The following is a 26,855-nucleotide window of genomic DNA, read 5'->3' on the forward strand; positions in this document are numbered from 1 at the left end:
GAGGGTAGTTGGAGCAGTGGTTGCCATTAAGAGAGTCTCTGTGTGAGATAGATGATGTTTGCATCCAAGAAGCTTGAGGCTGTGTGCGTTAAAGGGCTTGAGGCTGTGTGCATTAAGGAGCTCAAGGCTGTGTGCGTTAAGGACTTAAAGGGTGTGTGCGTTAAGAAGTTCAAGGCTGTATTCAAGAAGCCCAAGGCTGTGTGCCAGAAATAGCCAGTGGTTGGAGAGACCAATCAAGCAGAGGTACTGCTGACCAGAGAAAGCCAGGCGGCTCTGTATTTTTCATTTGTATTTTGCTGAAGAGGAACTCCTATGTGGGAAAGTTTATGTTGGACTTTTGTTTTTGTCTTTTTGTCTTTTTTAATAAGCATGGGCTACCAGGCCCTTAAATACAGTTCCTGACTGAACTTGCTTGAAATCACATCTACCACTAGAGCTAATCATCCCCCATGTCACTATATATATTTATATATGACATTCAAGTCAAACTGGGACTTTTGAGTTTATATAATAAAAGAACAAATTTCAAGGAGTGGAGACACAGAAATGTTCATCTTTTGTGCAATTTCATGATAGGTTATGTGTCGATTATTGTCAATTTTATAGTGTGATTGAATGTTTACAGGTATGACTGGGAACCACCAAGGCCGGGATCATCATTGACAGACATACGGCCATCTTTGAAACATTTACACTATTCAAATGTCTTACTGCTGTTGAGCGTCTCATCACTGTACTGTGCTTGAAGTCTTCTGTAGATATCTGCAGGTTTTACGCCTTTGATCACAAGAACCTTCATCACCACATTCTGTTTTATGCACGCACTAACATTGCTGTCTGCCATCTTGATCAACGGTCTCTGGACTGGCCCTCAACATGTGCGCTGCCTATCAGTAATAGGACACACTTGCAACTTACTACTGCATGTAGTATTGCCACGCTAGCATCCCTTTTGATGCCTGTAAAATTAAGTCCCTGTTTGACTTGAACGCCCCTCGTATATACTGTGCATATATATATATATATAATACATATACACATAAATCTAGATGTGGACCTGTATTCAAGAAAAAGATTTTACAACTAAGCCAAAAATACTTATTTTATGAATGTTCAGCAACTACTATGCACTTATTCTGACTCTTAATATAATATTAAATGATTGACCAATCATAAATTAGGTCATTCAAAACTATTGTTTGGGTGGGGAAGAATAAATATCTGTATTGCTAAGACATATTTGATAAATCAATACATGCAATTTTTTTCCAGTAGTGGAATTTGAAATTCAGGGTACAGTAAAACACAGATCCTAAATATTGTTGTATTATAATGTAGTTTCTATATGTTTATAAACTGACATTTTATAAGATTTTTTGTATTATGTGTATGAAATTCTTAGTTTACAAATAAACATTTAGTACCAGATTCTTGCTTCAATGTATGTAGTGCATGTCTATCTGTCTAATATGCAAATGCAACACTAGGTGTGCACCTAAAATAAACATTTAGTACCAGGTTCTTTCTTCAATGTATATAGTGTATGTTTATCTGTCTAATATGGAAAGCCAACACTAGATGTGCACCTCTTGACTACTTCCTCAGAATGAAGATCTAGATAGCTTTTACCTAGCAAGATATAGGTTGCCTTGTCCCTCTGAATTGTTCTGCTGACTTAATCATCTGTGAATAACGTTAAATCCTGCTATTCAAGTCTGTACAACACAGCAGTAAACCAGCTACTGGAAAGTTAATAGCACTAGACATGCACTCACCGCCTGCTGGCTGCAACAGGATAGATATGAAAAATGAATGGGCAATTTTTTATATTTACCTGAGTAAAGCGCAAAGAAAAAAAAAACAATTTTGTGTGACCATGAACATAATACATAAAGAAAATACATAGAAAAATATTATACATTTAAATATAGCATTTTTAAAAAAAATGTGTTTTGGAAAATAGGAATATGGCATTGATTTTACTTAATTAAATGTGTGGTAGCTAAAACGAATCATTCTTTTATTTGTTTTCTTCATATTTTAAATATACTTCAATACTTCTATGCTACAGTATATACCATACATACTTCAAAATGTAATTCATACACTTTTTGCTTTTGCAGGTCACTGTGAAGAAGTATACAAAAATCAATTTGCACTTGCACAGTACTTCAGAAAAGATAACCACTGGCTTTCAAATCACTTTTTTGAGTGCTGTTTTCAGACAGCCAAAAAAATTCACATTGATGGTGGAAGAAAAGAAGCTGAAGCACATGCAAATCTAGGCATGGTGGAAGAAGAACACGGTAAGAGATTTAAAATTATACTGATGGATATTGTAAAGTATCATGGTCTGGCAGCCATTAGATTTTGCCCAAATCTTTCATTTAGGGACATCATTCACCAGGTGGTGTTGCAAAGACACACACTCTGCATTCTTTCTGCTGCCTTTTCAGCCTAGAAAAGCAATGTCCTATTGAGGCTACTGCTTCTCCGATACCTTGGGAATTATCCCATCTCCAGTCTGGTTCCACTGCCTGCCCTATAGTGACTAGATCACCTCCGCTCGCCTGCAGCCCTCATCAGCACCAACTGCTTGAGTTTGTGAGTGTGTGAGGCATTGCTCACTTTAGCCTTAGCTGGTCTTTTGCTATGTGGTGCTGTATATAAAGAGACAAAAAGAGGGTGCACGGGCCTAGTGTATTACCTTTAAAAATGAGATTTATTGATAAAAAGTAAAATACTCACAAGAGAAATAAAATCAAATGGAAAACATGTCACAAGGGATGCAATGTGGTCCAAAACCCCTGAAGGTAGACTGGAGGGGGACTGTGGACATCTGGATAGCTGGTGGCTGACGCGTTTTGTGGTTGTACCTCTTCCTCAGAGCCCTGCACAGAGGACGGGAATGCAACATTTCTTTGTTAAGATGCACAGAGGACAGCCCTGCTGCAATGTAACCTCAGTCTGTACTCCTCTATAGTAGATAGAAGCAATTTCTAGGTTTTCTCAGAAAGAACCGATGTCTGGCAGCGATTTTACTGTAGGGTTGTCTTTTCCAGAGTCTTTTAAAGCTCCACATCATCACATATATATCCACAAAACCCTTAATATCTACTCTATCCGTATGTGTGCAATTAATTAAAAAACTCACCTGCAAGGGTGCTAGACATATTCTGGTGCATTCTGCAACTGAATCTGATACCATGCTTCCACCTTTTTGGGGGGGGGGGGGGATTCTGTCTTTAGTAACGTTTTACAGAATGTTTGCAAATAAGAAAAGGAAAATACACACACTTCGAAATATTAGAAAAATTTACAGAAAGAAAAAGAATATCATACTTTTGGTTAGGCTGTCCATTAGACATGATAGCAATATGTGAGGTCTTCTGGGAAGCAATAAAGTGGCAAGGTTATGTGTATTACATTCCGAGAGCACATTAAATGTACAGCTCAAAACTATGTCTAAAACAGATTGCACTGGAGTGGAAAATTGACCTGTACCAGAGACCTCTAAGGTTACTTAGTGCAGGAGGGCCTAGATTCAGAAAAAAAGGGGAAGGTGCGGGGGAGGGTTGCCCTCTCCCCTTGGCTGGCATAAAGCCCCATAGTCTCCGTTTATCTAAGTTATGGAAGTGACTGCAGTGTTTCATAGAGTGTAGCAGTACAGTATTGAGGGCAATTAGGAACAAGTGCACACAGGGCTAAAAAAACAAAACCTCACTTTGTACTCAGCTGGCATAAATTTGTTGGAATCCTGTGGTGCAAGAGCATGCCATCCAATGGAACCACAGTTTGTGTTGTTTTCTCCTCTTTACCTTTCACAAAACTCACCAAATTTTCCATAATCCTCATATTTTCTACCTTTTGAAGCCAGAGTGATAAAGAGGGCATTGCGGGGGATTTCCATAGTGTGGGAATACCAGAGCAAGCCATATTGATCAGGTGTCTAATAACCGATTGTTTGTATACTTTCTGCTGGATGTTAGAATGGTGTAAACAAAGAAAAAAGATCCTGTTGTGTAGGGTTTGGCTTGGTCTGTAAACTTCTGTACTATGGAATGGATTTGTTTCCAGAATGGTTGGAGCTTTGGGCAAGACCACAAAATGTGTGTCGTGTTGCCTGTGTCTGTACTACAGTGCCAGCAGGTGCCTGTCACAGAAGGGTTCATGAGGTGAAGCACAGAGGGAGTACTGTACCACTGCATCACTATTATTGCCCATCTCCTGATACTTACTACAAATAGAAGATTTGTAGGAAAGGGTTAGGATTTTCATTTGGACTTCTGGTGTAAATTCTAGCTGGAGATCTCTTTCCCAGTGAATCAAAAATTTCAGAGGGGTAGAGGTGGACTCTGTTAATAGGAATTTATAAGGTAAAGATAGGACATGCCAATTTAAAATTGGCATGACTGTGAAGGGCTCCACCCACACAGCTGCATCGTTTATTCACAGGACTCTGAATAAAAAACTGCAAATCCCATCCACCACCGCGGAGACAGACTTGCTAATCAGCATGCACGTAGTTCATTCTCACTGCCCACAGCTCAGTTACTGTCTGCCCATACAGAGGTACAGCAGAGAGCTCTAGGCAGTGTGTGCAGGAGCATGACATTGCACCCGCAATCTGTTGATCACAGGTGAAATGCTCTGCATGCTCCTAAGAAAAAAAATAATAAACGCACATTTTTTTAATCTGCAAAATTATGTGCATTATTTTTTCAAATGGTGAACTTTTAAGCATTTAAGCCTCTCTATTTGACTTATTTAATATCCTCCTCTGGCATTCCTGCACTCCATTGTGTTTATTTCTCCAGAATTAATTCTTTTTTCTATATCCTGGCATCTCAGATATCCTGACACATGGATTGAAATTTGTCTGGTCCCTGCTGAACTGGATGAATTTTGATCCATTTATTGGCCATCTTTCCACCTCCCATGAATGTTGCTGATTCTCCTCACTGTGGAGACTATCTCTTCCTTTATCTTGGTTACAATACTTCTCCAGTCTGCTTCTACAAAGCAGACAATTGTTGGTTCCCTAAAATGTCCTGCCCATAGATGAAATGAATCTCAGATGGTCCCTGCTTAACCGGCCCAAGATTCGATCTATCTATGGCTGGCTTACGTCTGGAGGGCTTTGCATAACCTAATTACTGGAACATAAAACAATTTTTGAAGCACAAGGATTCCTCCTTATTCTACTGCTCCTCCTTTCTTTGTTTGCCTCTTGGCATTACAACATATCCTCACACTCTTATATAGGTATTTTTTTACCCCACCTTCACCTTTTGAATAATTTTGAGTTTTTACCCTATATTTTTTCTTGCTCTTTGTCCACTTTATTGTATTATTCAGAAAACACTGATATCCATAACTATCATTTTTGGGATAACTTTTCTGTCTGGGAACATCCCTAATGTTATAAACCTTACTCTCCCTGAAGTCAAGGGTAAATGATGCTTTTCCTATGCCTTTGTCTGTTTTACTTTGTCCTAACTTCTTTTTTCTGAAGTCAAGGGTTTAGGCCTTTATTTCAATATTTTTTTTAGTTCACCAACTTTTACTGGTGTTATTTTTCTTGTTTGGTGAGTTGTTCTACTTCTTTTTTCTTAAGAGGATAAGGACAATGGGATGTTCTCTATATTGATGGTTGAGGCTCATCATTCCTTCATGTACCAGTTTACCTTTCTGCAATTATATATCCTGATCTGGAATACCAGGTTGATCCTTGGTGTCATCCTTGGCAATGTCCTTTTCAATATTTGACAAATTCTCAATCAACCCTTCATTCAGGGGATTAAGGGAATAATTCTAATAAAATTCCACATCTGTTGATTTTCTTAGGTGCTTTTGCTTACCCTTCAGTTGAACTGCTTTTGGACATCTTACATGTCCAAAACTTACTAAAATCCTGTGCCTCACTAAGAATAATAAAGAAAATCAGGTTTTTGTATTTACTGTAAAACCTTTTTCTTGAAGTTGATTGAGGGACACAGGTCAAGCCCCTCTGTGTTATTGGCTTTATGTATATCTTCTTCACAAAAGGAAGGCATGACAGTTGGCAGGGTTTACTGGGTGGCCCAGTTTTTTGTTTGTTTTTTAATTATCCAAACCTTCTGTAGGCAGCAGTATAACTCACACATTCAAAACTTACTACAATCCTGTGTCCCTCAATAGACTTAAAAAAAAATATTTTATATGAAGTACAAAAACCTTGTTATCCCAGCTCATCTCATCAAACTCCAATTTTGTCTTTTATAGGAATACATGGGACATCTTACTTTGTAATGCAGTGTCAAAAGTGTATTTAAAGGGCTACTATCATAAAAAGATTTTATTTTGATAACTGTTTGCAGTTATTATGTAGTGATAATATGCAGTATAATAATAATTTTAGATTCCTTTTTATATTTTTGTTCTGCACATTTACAGATAAATCAGCAAACGTAGGAGTGACAGGGTTAGGGGCAAGCTATAACATCAGGGTACTTACAACGTTTCTGAAATAATTTTTTCTAGGCCCTGTTATTTTAAGGTGACTATTGTAAGTATCCCTAATTTACAAATTAATGTATAAAATAATTATAATAGTGAACACTGTTTTATTTTGGCAGAATTACAGTGGCTATGTAATATAATGTTTAGTGATAATTCCTGTGTATGTAACATTTATAAATAAATTAAAAAAGCCAGTCTGCAGTTAAAGAGGAATAATACCTATTTGACCAAGCACCCTTTTTGGTATTTGCTCTATTGTATAATTTTCCCCTGGGATAGTATAAATACTCAGCACCTGAGACTTTCATGTGTGTTTGATGATTGCATCTTCATTGGGATTCTACCTGCTGGCCACTAAATCCCTAGTGTGTCCCTGATAAAGCAAGAATCTGGCATCTGACATTTTCAGGTGACTTTGTGTGACTTTGTAGTGGCACAGTAGTTGGGATCACCACACATAGTGGGGGATACACAACCTGAAGTATGGATACTGAAGATTTTTCAACAGTGTAGCTGTCCTTTACATCAATTATGTTATGTTATGAAACACCCTGCTGGCCTTCCTGCCAGCCATGATCTACTTATAGTTCATAGAGAAGCACTGAGATCCAGAGGTGATGTACCTTGCTCTAAAGTAAGGTATGTAATGAAAACGGAAAGGGTTTATTTGAACATTGTCATGCTGATGAGGGAGGGGGTTGTGACCAGAGAAGGCAAAATATAAGCAGATTAAACTCTACCTTTAAATATTTTTTTGGGTGATGAATCAGTCATATATGCATCTACAGTTTCCTTTGTTTATATAATGGCAATGTTTCTGAGAACATGGAAGGAGGCTAATGCTAATGTACTGTACATTATAGATCTGATGGTATCTTTTGTTTGCACAGTTTGCCAGCCATAGGTATCTTTTTTCAGAGGAATATCAATGTTCTCCTTCCTGCACTTTTTGTTACTTATTTATGAAAGGTTTCCGGTCTTTTTTAAATGTTTTATGATGCTCTTAGTATTTTTCAATTACATTATAATTTGTGCTTTTCTCAGGTACATCTGGTACAGAAACATCTACTTCCTTCTTAGATGTCAGCTACAGCTTTGAGCTCCCAAAAAAAAAGAATCCAGATGGCCTGGAGATACTTTAAAATTAGTCAGAATAAGAAACTCGCGGCTTTGAAATTAACTCTTTGGCCAAAAGTACAAATGGAAAACCTGACCTCTTCATTCCTCTTACTTTGAACAAATGCTGCAAATTGTCATAATTCTGCTCAATCGAGCTATTGTGATCAGTGTGTTACACATTTGTACGTAAAAATGTATTTATGTGCTTTATTGCACCAAGGATTGTTTGTAGCATCTCAATAGATGCTTGACAGGATGCCTGAAGAAGGTAGAAATTAGTAGTTCAAAGTATTGATATTTTCCTCTTAGATCACCTGAACAAGCAGAAAAATATTGCTGACTTTCTCTGATTTCCCTATGATTTTTTGATTATTTGAAGAAGAGTTATGTGTAAGATCTTTTTGTTGAATTTAGTTAATACTGTTTTGCTCATCTAAGAGCCTTATTGCAGGCTAGCAACAGACTTGAGCATTCGGCTTGCCGTAATTGCCGTAATTAGTAGTAATTGGAATTGGTAGTAAAACAGCACTTATTTTGTTATCTTTATTGAGCATGTACTGGAGCAGTTGCTTTACTATGTGGCAGATTTTTATATATTTCGCTAAGTTGCAAGGGTGATCTCATGTCTTGCTATGGTCTGATCAAAAGTTTGATTGCAATTTTCTTGCATTGAAGCTTTTACTTAAAGTAATTGCAAACCCTTACATATACCCAGTCAAGTGCATAGCCTTAGGTGATATATAGTGATGATACACATCCTCCTACAAAAGTTGTAACTGTTTACGTGCAGCCATTTCTTCTGTAGATCATTCTAAAAACACACAGATCAAAGGATTTTTTCTCAGCTCTAGCTTAAGGGGGTGGGGATCTAATTTCACACACTGCAGAGCTAGAGCACAGAGTTCCCTGATAACTGATTGGAGGAAAGGGACACAACCCCTTCTACACAGGCTTAAAGACTCATAGAAAAATAACAAAGGTAAGGCTATGAGTCAGCTAGTGTGTACTGGTGGGTTTCAAGCCTTCTCCCTGTAGGCTGCTGTGTTGGGAAAACTATCAGAATTAACTTATGCAGAGAGCAGAGAGAAGGGAGATCAGAGAGGAGCCACACTTTGGATTCAGGCTAGTGCACTCTATAGAGGGATGTGATTTGTTCATTTTCTTTTCATGTCTGAGGTTTACAATAACTTTAAAATCAAATATTGTCTAGGCCTCTTTAAAATAAAAAAGGCAGGTTTTGTTGCAAAACTCACTCTATAGTAAGTGCTTTCCCCCAGATACCTAACACTGTAGGGTCCAGTGCCCACCATCACTCACCATAATTCCTCCAGCATATCATGAACATTCCCCCTGGACGTGTGCCATCAAGCCGCTTTGAGATCACAGGAGACAACAGCAGAGAATTTTGCTCACTTCACAACTTATTGCTGGGTGGGCTCTTGGAGGAGAAAGGAATATTGGAGAGTTTGAGGTGGGTTTAAAGTGGAATTGGGATTTAACAATACCACTCCATTTAGATACCAGGAGTAACAAAAGAAAGCCCTAAGTAAGCTCCAAGCCCTGGCTAATCCACCAGTTACCAGATACTGTCACAGTCACTTGGGTGAAAGGAGCAAATTCCCAATACCATATCATTCCAATCACTCCCTGACACATTTTATAACTACTGATATTTTCCAACATTCCAACAATGTGTTTTAATTCCTAAAAATATGTGTTAACATTTGTTGGATTATTGATGAGGGGGGTTAGTTGGAGTTATGTAACTGTCATAAATAGTCTCTTAATCTGTTAGAAGTACTCCCTGATGTCCTGCTGCTACTGGTTGAGATCCTATGATTTACGCTTCTTGTTCTAAACAGAATTTGCAAAACTTACCTCTGCATACCATAGCTGTTAATGTTTGTTTGTCACAGATCCAGACTACTACCATCATGTTCTTTGTAGCTTTGAAAAGTGTGCAGAGGGGTTAGAAGTACTGTCAGATATAAATATTTGACAATGTCCCTATTTTCGAGAAATTTCTTTTCATCCTGTGTTGTCTTAGGAAAATGTCTTCATTAGGACACAGACAGCAATAAAGGTACTCTACTTTTCATTTCATTCTTGCTGGCTTAACTTTTACACTATTACAGATGTAACTATTACGTTGGCAGCATCACTGGCATGTAAAGAAACTTCCAGCACTATAGCAGCTGAAATTCTGTGTACATTTTCACACCTAGCTGCCAGCTATCTAATTTGGGAAGTTGTGGCTCATTCACACTGGATTTTACTGTGTGGACAGCTGTCAGTGTGAAGTATGGAAAAGGACCTTGCGTGTTTAAGTGCATCACACTCTTTTTTCCTACCATATGGACTGACCATAGAGCCTTCAGGTGAGCTCTGGTCAGTTGGTGCAAAATGCATACAGTATGCATTTTTTAAAGTTTAGTCTTATCAAAGAGAGGCTCAGCTCCCTATGTGGTAGCACACTACAATGACAGGTTCTCCTTAAGAAGATATCATGGGTCTATTGGACCCCTGGTGTCACCTCTGAATTCTGTTGAAGCTGATTGAGCACACACTGTGCTTTTACCCCAGCTGGAGAGGTAGAGGTTTGCCAGCTCTAAACTCAGAAATGTTTTAGTGCTTATTCACACTTGGTATGGTGACTGCCCTTTTTCTGTGTCAGATCAACAACAGTCACCACAAGTGCACACAGAAAACAGTTGTTTTCTATGTCCCCTGTTCACACTGCAGTGGAGCCCCTGGGTACAGATCAGTGCGGTGTAGAAATTTCAAGATTAATAAAATAAAAGCCTGTAAAGCATTGCACATGTGATCAGAAGATCGCAAGTCAGGCTCTTGCAGACTGTCGGTACACTGTCTGCCCATACCTCTGATTCAGGCATGCAGTTATAACAGTCCAGGAAGCTCAATGGACTACGATAGTGCTCACTAGTGTCCTCACAGTTCAATGAGTACTACAAGCCATGCATCACAAAGGCTGACGGCACTTGTAGGTATTCGTTCAGAGGAAACAATTGATTGATGCAGCCATGTGGGCAGAGCCCCACATGACCACATTATTTTAAAATGTGACAGCGGGTGCAGGAAGAAGAACCCCCCCCGCCCTCTGTCACAGAAAGGGGGGAGAGGCTGCTGCTGCTGCAACTTGTTACATGTTCCGCTCTAAAAATGGGTGGAACATGTAACATGTTCCAAAAGGTGACCTGATCCTTTTAGAAAACATCCAGAACACTCACTAACACGATGTTGTTAGCTACCTTTTCATACTACATTGTGATGCCCATCCATGGGAAAGGAGCATCATGCAACTTACACTTTATATGGGGGATTAGACTGCAAATGCTCTTACATTTAGTAATACACCGTTTGGTTTTTTTTATTGTGTTTTTGTTTATTTTTATTGTGCTGTTGGGTACTTCTGTACCTTTTTTGTATCTTTTGTATTTCCTGTCTTGTACTTAAAAATATTTTCAATAAACTCAGATTGAACATAAAAACAACTAGAAAATCATTTTAAATGCCTCTGTCCTTCTACATTAGGAACGTAAATGCGCAGAAATATGAAAACCAAGACACCACACATGTTGGTTATCGCCCTGCATGATGGATGTAGGGCAATAATTCTAGACCACCATTTACTGTTAACTCTAAGCTGATGAGCTATAATGGGTATTTTAGTGTCACCTATCCAATTTTAGGTACTGTAGTTTTTGCCATCTTACAGGCACGTGCAATTTTATGACTTCATATATTTGGTATCTATTTACTTAATGCAACATCATCTTATATTTAAAAAATGGTATTATATTGTGTTTGTGTGCACTAAAATTAATTTTACTGTTCTGTTTTTTTACAAAAAAATTAGATAAACAGTAGCGCAATTATCCTGTGACATAAAAAATTGCAATCACCACAATTTTATTCTTCTGGTTCATTAATTTTAGAAAATATATAATGTTTTGGCAGTTTAAAGTAATTGTCAGGCCTAAGATGTGCATTTTAACATTTGTGCAAAACTGGAAAAAAATTACTCAGGGCAGGCTTAAAAGCACCTATTAAGTGCATGTCTCAATACAAGCAAATACTGTAAGTTAGGACACCAGTTGGCATGGGCAGACTAGCCCAGGGTATGTGGCTGAAAAATTCATTAAAAGGTAGCTAGGGGAGTAGGGAAGGTCTGCCATTAATTACTTTTTTTTGTCTGCCATTGTGCCTGTCTCTCTGCCTCTGCACTGAACATTGTACCCTCAGGCCCCTCAGCCATGTCATTCCTGTCAATTGTTAATGTGTACAGCAAGTTCAACTATTCACAAAGACTGGCAGCTGCTGACCTGGGAGCTGCAGAAGACCACGTTGCTGAGCTGGCTGGCTGTGTGGTCTAGGAAGGAAGTAACACCTGACATGGCAGTCAGTGGCTATCTTTTTTAAATAAGTGAAACAGAAATTCCTAAAGTGGCCTTTTTAACTGACTGCCAAACATTAACAAACTGTGTGGTAAATTCACTAACCCTTATCGCATGCAATATTTGTGTCACGTGTCACCATTTACTATAGGACATCACATGACATAAATAGAGCCAAGTTCAGATATCAAATCTTTGATAATTACATAAATTTGTACTGTAAATATCACATACAAATCAAAGTTAATTATTATAGTCAATTCATTAAAAAAAAAACTAAAAAAAATAATGTGGTTTTTATTGCATGGCTTTGACAGTTGACATTTGCAGCCTGTCAGTGTTTTTAAGTGTGATGTTTTCATATCCACCAATTTGATGCAATGGGCTTTTTGACAACATGTTACTTGAATGTATCATGATCCAATGGAAGAGCAGCACCTTGGTGATCTCCCAAATATACTTTCCTGTACATACTCTGCTGGGTGACATTTCTAAAATGGAATCCATCAATAAGTTCTGTTTACCCAACAGCTAATTATTCAACCTAATAACAAGTTACATTGTGTTCTGGAGCCCACCATACAACATACTGTAGTCATGCCATACTGAGAATTGTGAATATGTTGGTGTTATTTTACTTTCTAGGAAAGGTGTCATATCAAATGGTGTCAGATGAAGTTGTGGGAATTTCTCTAGCCTCATTCTCAAACATGTTAACCAACGTACCGGGTGGGTTTCACAGGATTACTCCCACAATATCTATAGGCCAATCCTCAAGAGATGAATGAGACCAAATAATAAAGTTTTTTATGTCCTAGCATCCCCTACAATGACGAAGAAAACAATAATGTTCTGACAGAGGCCCTTTCCTTATAAAGGAATTGAGAAAGTTAATGGAGGTTTTAATAGATACGCATATTTAGCATATTTGCTTAGTAATCTCAGAATTTAATAACGGCCTACACAATCTGTATTGAACATGATTTTGGAAAACTTTATTTTCAGCATGAGTTATATTTGCCTTTTATTTACTCCTTTGTTTAGTGGTCAGTCATTTTCAGTAAAAATTGAATATGACTGTTTTATCACATTTGGTGTTGGAATTTTAATCAGAATCAGAATAAGGCAACAAAAAAAAGCTGTTCAAGTTAAATTTTCAGCAAAATTCGGTTTAGCTGATTCTGCATTATTCAGTTTAACATTTTCACAGTATCTAAAGAAGAGCATAGACTGTACAGTAAAATTATTATGCACTCTATTTTATCTATCAATCCATTGTGGATTTAACTACATTCATAAAAGAAAGTTTTGCAATTGTATGCATTCATAATGTTATTACTAATACAAGTAAAGAAGCAATGAGATTCTGGATATTTTAATAAGTCTGATGCATAAACGCTACCCTTTCTGTACAGCTTTTATGTATATATGAATTAATAGCACCAGTGTATTGATTATTATGCAAATACCAGCAATTAAAATGCAGACAAAACCTTACGGCTATATTAAATTAGTGTTACATTACGATTAGTTGTAGATCATGAATAAATAGCATGGAAAGTGCCCTGATGAAAGACAATAACAAGAGATTACCTTTTTATGTACAACAATAATGTGATTGTGCATTAAGGAGCATTGCAGCTTTGTCATTTTCCTTGCGTAATCTTTATTAATGCTACTTTATGAAGAGCAAATTGAGCAGGCTACTTGTAAATGTAATCCAACTTTAGACAAATAAAGACTAAACTAATTGTCTTAGTTCTGCTAAAGGCAGAAAAAGTTCTTAACCACTTTTTAATGGTATTGAAATTTTGCCCACCATTCCTGTCTCCTGAAAATCCCTAATGGCCACTGAGGCATACCTGTAACCTTTTTGTTTTCTAAAAGTGCCAGAGTCGCTTTAAAGCAGAACTGAAATTGCGGGTCAAAATAGTGCATGGATGCACCCTTGCACAATTCTGTGCTTTATTGTTTTTTCAGAAGGTTAGCCAGCTGCTATGCAGGCATAGCAGCAGGCCTAGGATTTTCTATGATCTCTTGATTTGAGCTCTGCAAGCTGCACAGCCCAAATGTCATAGACTTTCCGCACCTTCCTTTTAGTATGTCATTATGCTCATACATTTACAGAAGCGGTAGAGCACATCACTGTCCACAATAGCATGACCCATCTCAGTCTCCCCTATCACCGTGTTCTCCCATGTCTAACTCAGTTGAGACAGTTGCGTTTGGTTAAACAAGTATGAAGTTTCTGATAAAAGAGTAGGTTAGAGGGAGGGTTAGGGTGGGGATAGAACCATCTTACTGCATGCCCAATTCCTGGCAGAGAATGCAAGTGAGAACTTCCTGTGAGGTTTTGATTACACTTTCCTTAGATGGCAGCAGCACCTTCAATATTTCCCACTGATGCTGAGGAACAAACAAGATAGTATACAGATAATAGGAAACATGGAAAATCCAAAAGGTGACATAGACTTGCAAGTATGCATGTACTGTTTTTAATTTGCAATTTAACAAAATTTGCATTGAAAAAAAGATGCTTTAGTTCATTGTCAGGGCTGAATTTTATATTACCAGTATGTAGTAAATGCAATATTACTTACTCAACAATGGAAGTGAGATTGAGGGTTCACATTTAAATGGCAATAAGAGCAGATCACCGAACAAAGTGTGAACGTTATGACTAAATAGGCATGGGTTAACAGCAATGGCTTATTATGAATCGGCACAGGAAAGTATGGCCAGTTTGAGTGAAATATTTTGATTATAAAATTTTCCAATCATTTATTATTGGTATTAGAACTTAGTTCGCTTGTTAGAAGAGACTAACAGCGACTGCTCACATGTTACAATCGAATATTGGAGATTTCTTGTATGTACAGTTGTGTTCAAAAGTTTGCACACCCTGGCAGATATCATGACATTTTGGCATTGATATTGAAAATATGACTGATCATGGCAAAAGATAGTGACCATATGAAGCCATTTATTATCATAGTTTTTTGGCTCCTTTTTGAATCATAATGATAACAGAAAACACATAAATTTCCCTAGTCAAAAGTTTACATACCCTGGAATGACCAGCCTTGGTACAGACATACAAGCTAACACACACAGGTTAAAATACCAATTAATGTCTTTGTATAAATATTCTTGTTTGTTAGCTCTCATGTGGATGCACTGAGCAGGCTAGATACTTAGCCATGGAGAGCAGAAAAGAACTGTCAAAAAACCTGTGTAACAAGGTAATGTAACTTTATAAAGATGGCAAAGGATATAAAAAGATATCCAAAGCCTTCACTATTCCAGTCACTACTGTTCAATCACTGATTAAGAATTGGAAAATTCAGGGATCTCTTAATACCAAGTCAGGGTCCGGTAGACCAAGAGACTGTAGCCACAACTGCTAGAAGAATTGTTCGGGATACAAAGAAAAACCTACAGATAACCTCAGCAGAAATACAGGCTGCTCTGGAAATTGCACTAATTGCAGATGTAGAAAATAATTTTTAATTGCCATTTTAACCTGTGTGTCACCTTGTGTGTCTGTACCAAGACCAAACATTCCAGGGTATGTAAACCTTTGAACAGGGCCATTTGGATGATTTCTGTTATCATTATGATTTAAAAAGGAGCCAAACGACTATGTGATAATAAATGGCTTCATATGGTCACTAGCTTTACATAAAAGACAGTTTTGTGCCACGATCAGTCATGTTTTCAATAACAATGCCTAAATTTCACGACTTTTGCCAGGGTATACAAACTTGTGAGCACAATTATAACAAAAAAAACAGTCAGTTTATAAAAACAAAATAAAAAGACTGTCAATGACTGCTTGCATATTAATTCACACTATTATTCCCCCATTGATGTAAAAGGTTTTCTGTAGACAGTCCAAGCAAAACTAATTTACCTAAGTCAATACTGAAATAATGAATTGCCCTGATCCAAAGGACAGTTTGGTAAAATCAAGTTAAACAATAACCGCACTGTAGCAAAAAAAAGGAAACTAAAAAAAAAATCCTCCAAATTCATGATTTCAAGACTTATATTCAGCAAGTTCCCTTAGGCATATCTAATAAGGGGTGTCACCTAATGAAGTCAAAACCTTAGTTTTTGGTGACTTGCCCCAAAATTATTGGTTAGTGAAAGGAAAACTGATTAGTGCTCTGTAGCATTAGTGATCTATAGAAGATACAATGTCCTAGCATTGGTGCCTAATGGAAGGAAGAATGCTCCTTACATTGGTGGTTTTTGGGAGGAGAACTGCCCTAGCATTGGTGGTCGGTAAAGGTGAATTTCCCTTTCATTGGAGGTTGGGGGGAGGAAGAATGCCATAGTGTTGGTTGTCAGTGGGAGTAGAAAGTTATGCCAGCATTATTGGTCAGTAGGGGAATAATACCTCAGCACTGATGTTCTCTCAGAAGGAGAAAGGCCCAGAGATGCCTCTGGAATTGTATGAATAAACCCAGTATAGACTGGGACCCACTTAAGGATCCTCTGGTCCTTTGGCAGGACAGCTAAATCTTGGACTAGAATAGACTAATGTGATATGTTGCAAATCAGATTGTATTCATTATAGCAAGCTTATTAAGACCTTCAAAACTAGGAAGTTGTCAGAGGTCTCTTGCTTTATTTTTTTGATGAAAAAGCTGAATTTGTATAAAACAGCAGTGTTTAATGTATGCACAAAGGTTTAAAAACTGCACATACTGAATTTTACCTTAGCACATTTTTTTTCACTTTGTGCTGTCTGGATCCTGCTGTAACCAGAGCACTGTAGAACACTAAACACAATTCCCACCACCCCATAGGTCCTTCTTATTGTCCTCCACACCCTTGATGCAAGGGTCGAGAAGGACCCAGGACTAAAAGCGCTTTCTTAAGCTGAGCAGCCCAACTCCCAAAAAACTGATATGGCATAGTCAACCCTAGTGACTCTACTTGTGCTACAAGGTGGTAAAGCCCAAAGTCACAATATGAGGATCTTTATAAAACTTGTCAGTCTAGGAGGACTAGGCAGTGGGGCATCATGGGAAATATAATTTAATGTTTTGCACAGTAACCATGAATATGATGGAATAGGACCGGTTCTACAATATTTACATTAGCTAAGCTGTTGTGTGTTTGGATGGCTGGGTAAACACATTGGGGTTGATTTACTAAAACTGGAGAGTGCAAAAACTGGTACAGCTCTGCATAAAAACCAAACAGCTTCCAGGTTTGTCAAAGCTTAATTGAACAAGCTGAAATTAGAATCTGATTGGCTACCATGCACAGCTGCACCATATTTTGCACTCTCCAGTTTAAGTAAATGAACTCCATTGAAGGTACTAAAACGCTAAAAATTATTTAGAGCCATAAGTATTACTATTATTATTAATATTATACAGTATTTATAAAGCGCCAATGGTTCGCTCAGCACTGTACATTACAAAGGGGGACAAAGTAATTCATATAGTGGGTGCATATTCATTGTTTTGCTACATGTAATATCATAACGGGGATTCTCCTTTAAGCTCTGATCTGTCAGTTGAATAATTGGGGTCCATAGTTAGTTTTTGATTGATCTTGAAGATATTCCATATCATTTGTGCCCTCCATGTGCATTTACAAGCACTTTCTCGAACCTAAACAATCTGATTATATAAATATAGACAGCATGCATACTGCCTGGTTCTCAAAAAATACAGTAGGGGTAGATGTACACCCACCATCACCAACTACTTAAAGTTTAGTTTTGAACTTAAGTCTTTATAATTCACTTGCTTCATTAAAAAGATTGGTCAAATTTATAGTTTGCTTTCTACAGAGCAGAATATCTTCTGTTTACAACAGACTCTCTGTTTTCTACTTATCTTACTGACTAAAAAAAATGTTCCTTCTGGAGCTGTCAAATTATTTTCCTACGATTGCCTTTACCACTTTAACTTCCACTGGCGAGGGTAAAAAAATGCACATGCTTATGGGAAAGTAGATAATTAGCTGCCCTCCAGATTGCTGATATGAAGCAGTCGGGCAGGTCAGCTAGTACATCTTGCAATTTGTGACATAATAAATTACTTGTACAAGACCGGAAGCAGTCTTTGAACCTAATTAACATCCCACCAGATTAATGTCAGGTCTCGGCAAGCAGTGCTTTACAAGGATACCTTATTTATTTAATTATGGGTGAGTGTATAATGCTGTTCTTGCTCCTGCAATGAACCTTCAATTGTGCCAGCTTTTATTCTTAAGTGGGGTAACGCATCCCCCCTCCCCCCTTGTCTCCTCTCTCTGCTTTTCGACTAATCAATGCAATGCTGAATGAGTTCATTTTAGTACACTCAATCATGGCTCTAATGTTTGTAGCTCACGGGTGCAGGCATCAGTAATGTAAGAATGTTATATGGTTTTAGTTTGGGCCATTTCATTAAATATTCATGACATCAAAAAATGTGCATCAAAATAGCGTCTGGAAGAATTACATTTATGTGCCTGCTTTTATGGCAGCTTCACATTTAAACCCATTTGTGTTAATATCAGTCTTTGTACTGAGAAAATAATGCAGCTGATGAAGTCATTCACATGTTTCTGGTTCTAATGTTTGGCCGGTAGTTATGGTTTGCATATATTAAAATAATGAAAGTGTATTGCTCTGATATTTTGTAATATGTATTATTATATGAATACAGACAAGCAACTAGGAACGTTCCAAAGCACTGTGCCCACGGAGGCAGCACTTACAGTGCCTTCCCCTCAGCCCTTTTATAAATCTAACCCCAGTGACAGTTGTCCTCACTCACTCACTGACAATTCTGCCTATTTTTGCTGATATGGAACTTTGACTAGAGTACTCTGATGTATATTTTGCATCCCTGTGATGATTCCCCAGAGTCCATACTAGTTTTAGTCAGCAGGGGGCCTAAGGCAATGAAGCCTCATAGCAAGAATGGCTTCATATGCAGAATGTGAACAGCTCGAGAAATCTATCTATCTATCTATCTATCTATCTATCTATCTATCTATCTATCTATCTGCGTGTCTTGCCTACAGTCAAGCATGGTGGTGGGAGTGTCATGGTCTGGGGCTGCATGAGTGGTGCCAGCATTGGGGAGCTACAGTTCATTGAGGGAACCATGAATGCCAACATGTACTGTGAGATATTGAAGCAGAGCATGATCCCCTCCCTTCAGAGACTGGGCCGCAGGGCAGTATTCCAATATGATAACGACCCCAAACACATTTCCAAGACGACCACTGCCTTGCTAAAGAAGTTGAGGGTACAGGTGATGGACTGGCCAAGCATGTCTCCAGACCTATAATAAACTGTGAAACGCAGTGCTATAAAGTATGATAAAAAACAAGGCACTAGTGCATAAATGAATAAAGTGACAATAGTGGCAGATACAAAGTGAGCCGCATTAAATTAAGAGCTAACGTGAATTATATTCCATAAGTGTCTCGCAATTTGGCAGCGAGAAATTGATATTAGTAAATATAAATATAAAGTGACAATAGTGAACAGTCCAATATAAAATATGATACTTCAGGAAAAAATGGAAAAAACTGTCCAAATATTCTCTGTGATGAATAAGTGAAAGTGACTCTGTGATAGGAAATGCTGTATCAATGCACTCACCAGAAGCGGATATGCACATATTAATAAATCCAGCTCTTCCACAGGTAGGGAAAACGTCCATCTGTAGGATCATGGTATGGAGACAGGAAAAAAACCCACTGGCTTCTCACAGCATTACAGGGAAGACTTCAAACACCACCATGGCCGCTAGCTGCATTACAGGGATGGCTCAGGGTCCCTCTCCACCATGGACAAAGCCAGCAGAAACGATATATTCCACCTGCTTATTGTGTGTTTCTTCTTGTATTTCCCTTCTTTGTCTCTGTGGTCTACTATAAAGCCTCATGCATACAAGCCCGTGTGCATGATTGTTCCATCCATTGTAAAAAACGGCCATTTTTGGGTGTACGGGAGGCACAGGTGCAGTGTACAGCCTACTGCCAGCAGTCCCTCTTTAGGAACGAGGACCCCTGGAGTCCCATCTTACCACCACAAGGCTTAGCAAGTACAGTGTAGGTACTTTGAGGGGGTTATTTACTAAAGCTGCATGGTACAAAATGTGGTGATGTTGTCATGGAGGAGTGGAAGAGGATTCCAGTGGCAACCTGTTAAACTCTGGTGAACTCCATGCCCAGGAGGGTTAAGGCAATGCTGGAAAATAATGGTGACCACACAAAATATTGACACTTTGGGCCTAAGTTGGATATTTTCACTTAGGGGTGTTCTCACTTTTGTTGCCAGTGGTTTAGACATTAATGGCTGTGTGTTGAGTTATTTTGAGGGGACTATATCCACTATATCCAGTCTCCCACAGTACACAGAACATGGAAATGCAATTATTTTAGTAAATAAAAACTGCTAAATACCTTTTCTGATCAGCAGTATATAGCAGTCTTGTGACTTATATCAATGCCTGGCTGATCAATGGATAATCTTGTAGGAGGAGTTTTCATTCTCCTTTGACTGTCCTAAGAGATTGCTTGACCCCTTGAACCCTCTGTCTGGACAGCATTGATTAGCCAATCACATGCATCCTCTCCCCCCCCCCAAAGAAAAGACCTCTCTACCAATACACACCAAACAGAGCATGTACAGACTTGCCACTGCTGGTCTGTAGTATGGCAGATGCATTGGGGACAGTAAATGAAGCGGAGGATCAGAGAAGACAGGATCAAACAGCCTTTTTACACAATGTGTAAGGAGGTGGATTAACCCCTTAGTTTCCACAGTGAATATAACAAGCATGCTTAACTGCATATACAGACTGATTTTACTGTTGTAAGTTTAGTAACACTATAAGGGGCACAGGGTGAAGTATTCAGTTACATTGGGTTATGCTGTTGTCTTCAGGAGACTGGGCACACTAGCAAGCTTCTTCAGTTGCTGCAGCGACCCAGCTGAGAATAAGAAGTAGGAGTGGCCATAAATGTGTTATTTTGCACTGGACTGTTCTGAAGTTGCTCATTTAGGTATGTATGTGCTTTACAGGTCCAGGGCCGTGTTACACTTCGGCCAGTAAGGGCGATAGGTGTATTCCCTGAATCTTGCCTGTCCTTTCCTAGGTGTGCCTGCTGGAAACTGCAAGGCCTTCTGGGGATACCAGTTGTCATGAGTAGGACTTTTGCCCCTATTTGCTGCTGGTGCTTAATTGCCTCAGTCTTTTTAAAGGGTGTAATTACCAAGCTTGATTCTGCACAGTTTCCCTACCTGGTAGTCTTATTGTGCATGGGTGCCCCACTTTGCAGGTACTTGCAGGGATCTTGTTTCACTCCCGCCATCTCCTCCATATTTGCATCAGCTCCACAATTCTCTGCTGCTTTACAGTGACTGGGCCACAGATGGCATTAACACTTCCTGTGCCAGCACCAAGTGTGAGTACCCTTGTGTGTAATCCCCCACTGTCTACTTAGTATGGCACATCATAAGGGCAGTGGTCCAGGGGCCTTACTAGCTTAACTCCTTCCTCTGTCAAGGGAATAATTATTTGATACTATGTCTGACTTTTTAAGCAAAATGTGCAGTAATGATACCTGCTTCAGATTGCAGGGACTGTAACCATGCTTCCACATCCTCTCCTCCGGAGTCTGTCACTGATTTCCCTGGGGCTGCAGCTACTTCTGCACAGTCAGCTAGGGATGAGGCAGACATACAGTAAATCCCAAATTTATAAATACCATTTCAGTTTTTATGACGCAATCCACACCTGCTTAGACTTGGAGCTCCCTGCATGAGCTACAACTAAGATTACCAGCTTGGGTTCCTTAAAAAAAATGGACCATGCCTGTTGTAGACCCAGCTATTTCATGTCCAGCAAGAATCTAACTTTCTCTGTTGAGGACATTCCTGTGTTTAAAGATGTGCTGGACAAAAGGCCTAAAAACCCTTTCTAAGACTTTATTTTTCATCTGTCTAGCTGTCTAGTCCAAGGCTGTCTCAGGATCTTGGATCTATCCTGATAAATCTTTCTGTCCAACAACTGGTGTTCATGCCTACAGCCCTACTCTATTGTGTAGGCGTGCCAAATGTAGAGGACCCCTTGGCTCTAAAGTTGGTTTCAGTGCAAGAAACGTCTCTTACGTATGCCCGTTGATGCGGAACACTTTTTGGATGAATCCCTGGACATTTTTGTAAGGAGGATACCTGGGGAATGAGTACCCATTTGCCTCCCAAAAAAGGCAAATCACTGTGATAGAAATCTTTCACTCCAGAAGTTAGAAAGCTTTCTTTTTATTTCTCTCAAGCCTCCAAGTTCAAGGAAAAGTCCTTATTTTGCAATGATTGGATGGTGACGTCATCAACCAGTTGACTACAGCACCCCACATGAACCATGGGCCTGCCTGTAAGGAGTACAATGGATACAGTATACATAATTACATAATGTCTCTATGGGATGCAGGGTAAGGCACCAAACTCATTTAAAATGCCCTGATTTCCCACTGCCCAAAAGTGTATTACAAGATAAGCACACTTTCAAACAAAAATCAGAATAGGGGGTGATCCGTCTACCAATCCCATAGAGGTCTGTAAGGTCAAAGTGTGTAGGCAGACTTTGGATCAAGAAGCTGGGGCAGGCATGTAAACAATGCTGTGGGCCTTGGCGTGAGATCTGGGTAGCTTTTAGTGTTTAGATGGGTAGGGTGGTCTAGTCCTAAATAATGGGGTGGTGCAAAAGGGTATAGAAACATTGTGGGAACATTTCCTTTCCCTTTATTTTCAATCTGCCATAATACACTGTGCTGCAATTTTAATCTGTTGTTTAAATTTTGTTTTAGAATTTATGGCACTATAATAGCAGTGACACTGTCACTGTGCTTCTCCATGTGCAGATCACAGTGACAGTTGCAGTCAGGAGGTTTGCTTGTAAACTGGTTTGCTGTCATGGTGATTACTTGATTAGGAAACAATTAGCATGGTTCCCATTCATTGGTGTAAGACAGGAGCTCCAAATAACAGCACAGCCTTGGAACTAGTGCACACAGCTGTGCATTTCTAGTCCAACAGGAAAAGGTAGATTAATAGTTTCCCAGCATGTGGCTTGTGTCAAGGAATCAGGTTAAACTACAGTCATAAATGGTTGAGGTTATGTTGTGAATGGTGACGTTGAGGATTACCAAGGAGTTTACTTAAGCTTGTCTGTCCCTCGCTGTGATGTCCATATGTCTGTTCAAGTTTGTAGCCATTGTCTGAAAATAGGCTCAATTTCCAAAACTTACATCTCAAGAAAAGGAACCTTATTTTGAAAAAAATTTAGTCATTTTTTGGTGCATCAAGTGAGATCTAAAAATCATAATAACATGGCTGAAAATCAAGATCTTTATCCAAGTGCGTTAGCTTTGTAAATTAAAGAGTGTGTAAACCCAATATTTCATATTCTTTATATATGCCTGCTATACCATGCACCTGTATGAAAAGGTATCTTGTTCTCTTTGTATTGCTTTCTTTGTGTGAAATCCCTGTTATTCCTGGCAGTCCCTCTGCTTTCCTATTAAAAACTGACTACACTAGGCAGAAGAGCAAAGCCTGGAGGATAAGTGATCACTCTTATTAAAAAAGTTTTTATTATTATTTTTATATATATACACAAATGTTTTGCCTTTTACTTCTATTTTAAACTGAATGGGTTGTTTTGCAAGGTGAGGGTTTACATATATTTTATACCTAATATTTCTCAGTTTGTATCTTTACACTCTATGGCCATCCATCAGTATCCTTGTCCATCAATTATTATAAGCTCATTGAACTCTGTGATCTTAAAAATGTTCAGCAAAGGCATTTCCCATATATCTGTATCAATATTTATATATCTATCATACCTGAAATAATTACATAAACCATATGCTTTGTATTTACTTTAGTTATATTGATTTTAATTGTGAATCAGATGGATTGTGTTACTGCTATATGCAGTGATCAGCACTTAAATAAAATTTTGGAATATGTAAAGACTGCTGATGTGAAGTAACTGTATTTAAACATATCTTCTATATTGTAGGTCAGTTGGAGAAAGCTGCTGAGCATTATGAGGCATTCTATCATCTAACAGCAGGCCGGTTATGGAAAGATGAGACAGGCCGCACTCACAACTCACTGGCCTGTGAGAACCTCTGGAGAATATACACACTGCTATCAGACAAAATGCTGGAGAACAGAGAATGGCAACAGGCCATCAAAACTCTAATAAAAGCACTTGATATGGCAAGAGAAGGTAGGTGGAAAATAACACCATCATATTTCCTTTTTTTTTTTGTACTTTTTATCTTTTGCCCATGAGTAAACTAAACGTTGTGAAATGCTTGTCTAGGTGATCATTTCCTTCCATTTCAGAGACAAATTTCGTCATTACATTAACTTTCTGTAAAACAGACTTCCTTGTATCGCATTTGTAGGGACTAAAAAAAAAGAAGTAATGCATCTGTATTTACATGTTTTGAATATATATATCTGTTTTTAGAAGTACGTTTTTACTTCAATTTTTGTTTAGAAAAACAGATACTGTGCATTTTAATAAATCAAATATATTACTATTATTTATTACATTATAAATGTAATAAAATATTTTAGTAAAGATGATTTCCAGGATAGCTCATTGGACAGGTCAGATGACCCATGCCTGTTTTGTTTTCATTTACTACTAGATTCCTTAAAGTAGAACTCATTAAATAAAATTATGTTCCGAAGCACTTAATTGTATGTTCATCTGCACCTACAGCTTACTCTCAGTCCTCTGAAAGTCTCACAAATACCTGGTGATCCTGCCACTGAGGTCTGTCTCTTGCAACTTCTTGAGATGGTTGCAACATCGTCACTCTCATGAAGGTTGTGCCTGCTTGGTATTGCTACCAGCATTGTAGCTTGTAGCTGTAGCTTGTTAATCAGCTGCTGGACAACTGCTCGCTTTTTAAATCCTCCCACTGTGAGCTGCAGTGTCTAGTAAGGGGATAGTATGAAGAAGGATTTGGCTTATTCAGGGAGGTTTGGAAGGACGTTTTGGTTTTTTTTTAAATTTAGTATGTGATAGGAGCATTTAGGCTAGGTTCCCACTGCTATGATCTGATTTTTATTTGATTTCAGTGCGGTTGTGTTGTGCAACTTGGATGTGGTTTGCATATTCTGTGGGGCCAAAATTGCACTACAATCATACCAAAGTAGAACAGGAAAATCTCGCCATGCTGAGTTGCATCGATGTAAACGAGCACCATTAATAGCAATGTGATTTCCATTGTCACGTCGCGTCTAAAATCTCACTAGTGTGAGTGGAGCCTTAGATGTACTTTGATTTTATTTGACTGCAGGAAGAGCACAATCACATTTCAGCAAAGGTGGCACTGTACGTTATAGAAATAACCCATGGTTGCTTCAGAAGCAGTGAGTGCTGCCTGTGTTTTACTGGGAATGTAAAGTAGGTGGGTATATACAGTGAGGAACAGAAGTATTTGAACACCCTGCAATTTTGCAAATTATCCCACTTAGAAATCATGGAGGGGTCTGAAATTCACATTGTAGGTGCATTCCCACTCTGAGAGACAGAATAAAAAAAAAAATTCAGGAAATCACATTGTATGATTTTTAAAAAATTTATTTGTCTTACACTGCTGAACATAAGTATTTGAACACCTGAGAAAATCAGTGTTAATATTTGGTACAGAAGACTTTGTTTGCAATTACAGAGGTCAAACGTTTCCTGTAGTTCTTGACCAAGTTTGCACACACTGCAACAGGGATTTTGGCCCACTCCTCCACACAGATCTCCTCTAGATCTGTCAGGTTTCGGGCTGTTGCTGAGCAACACGGAGTTTCAGCTCCCTCCAAAGATCCTCTATTGGATTTAGGTCTAGAGACTGGCTAGGCCACTCCAGAACCTTGATATGCTTCTTACGGAGCCACTCCTTGGTTATCCTGGCTGTGTGTTTCGGGTCGTTGTCGTGTTGGAAGACCCAGCCACAACCCATCTTCAATGCTCTGACTGAGGGAAGGAGGTTGTTGCTCAAAATCTCACAATAAATGGCCACATTCATCCTCCCCGTAATACAGTGCAGTCGTCCTGTCCCCTTCGCAGAAAAGCACCCTCAAAGCATGATGTTACCACCCCCATGCTTCACAGTAGGGATGGTGTTCTTGGGATGCAACTCATCCTTCTTTTTCTTCCAAACACGACGAGTGAAGTTTAGACCAAAAAATTCTACTTTGGTCTCATCTGACCACATGACTTTCTCCCATGCCTCCTCTGGATCATCCAGATGGTCATTGGCAAACTTCAGACTGGCCTGGACATGTGATGACTTGAGCAGGGGAACCTTCCGTGCAATGCATGATTTGAAACCATGACGGCGTAGTGTTCTACCGACAGTGACCTTTGAAACTGTGGTCCCAGCTCTCTTCATGTCATTGACCAGCTCCTCCCTTGTAGTTCTGGGCTGATTCCTCACCTTTTTTATCATCAGTGATACCCCACGAGGTGAGATCTTGCATGGAGCCCCAGTCCAAGGGAGACTGACAGTCGTCTTTAGCCTCTTCCATTTTCTAACAATTGCTCCAACAGTTGATCTATTTTCACCAAGCTGCTTGGCAATTGCCCGTAGCCCTTTCCAGCCTTGTGGAGGTCCACAATTTTGTCTCTGGTGTCTTTTGAAAGCTCTTTGGTCTTTCCCATGGTAGTAGTTGGCGTCTGACTGACTGTGGGGTGGACAGGTGTCTTTAAAGAGCTCAAACAAGTGCTACTAAGTTAGATTAATGAGTGGAGTAGAGGTGGACTTTTTAAA

At 38.8% G+C, this 26,855-nt stretch overlaps 1 protein-coding gene across 1 annotated transcript in view; it reads left to right on the forward strand.

Annotated features, from left to right (window-relative positions):
• TTC29 (tetratricopeptide repeat domain 29) overlaps positions 1–26,855 on the forward strand; it is a 339,375-nt gene that overhangs the window by 131,478 nt on the left and 181,042 nt on the right. Inside the window, exons 5-6 of the mRNA XM_089670482.1 lie at positions 2,124–2,306; positions 24,089–24,301. Of these exons, the coding sequence (XP_089526608.1) occupies positions 2,124–2,306; positions 24,089–24,301 (396 nt within the window). The remainder of the gene's footprint in view (positions 1–2,123; positions 2,307–24,088; positions 24,302–26,855) is intronic.

Source organism: Staurois parvus, unplaced genomic scaffold, assembly GCF_062004578.1.
Source record: "Staurois parvus isolate SC_StPar_1 unplaced genomic scaffold, SC_StPar_1.0 ptg000090l, whole genome shotgun sequence".
Taxonomy (NCBI): Eukaryota; Metazoa; Chordata; class Amphibia; order Anura; family Ranidae; genus Staurois; species Staurois parvus.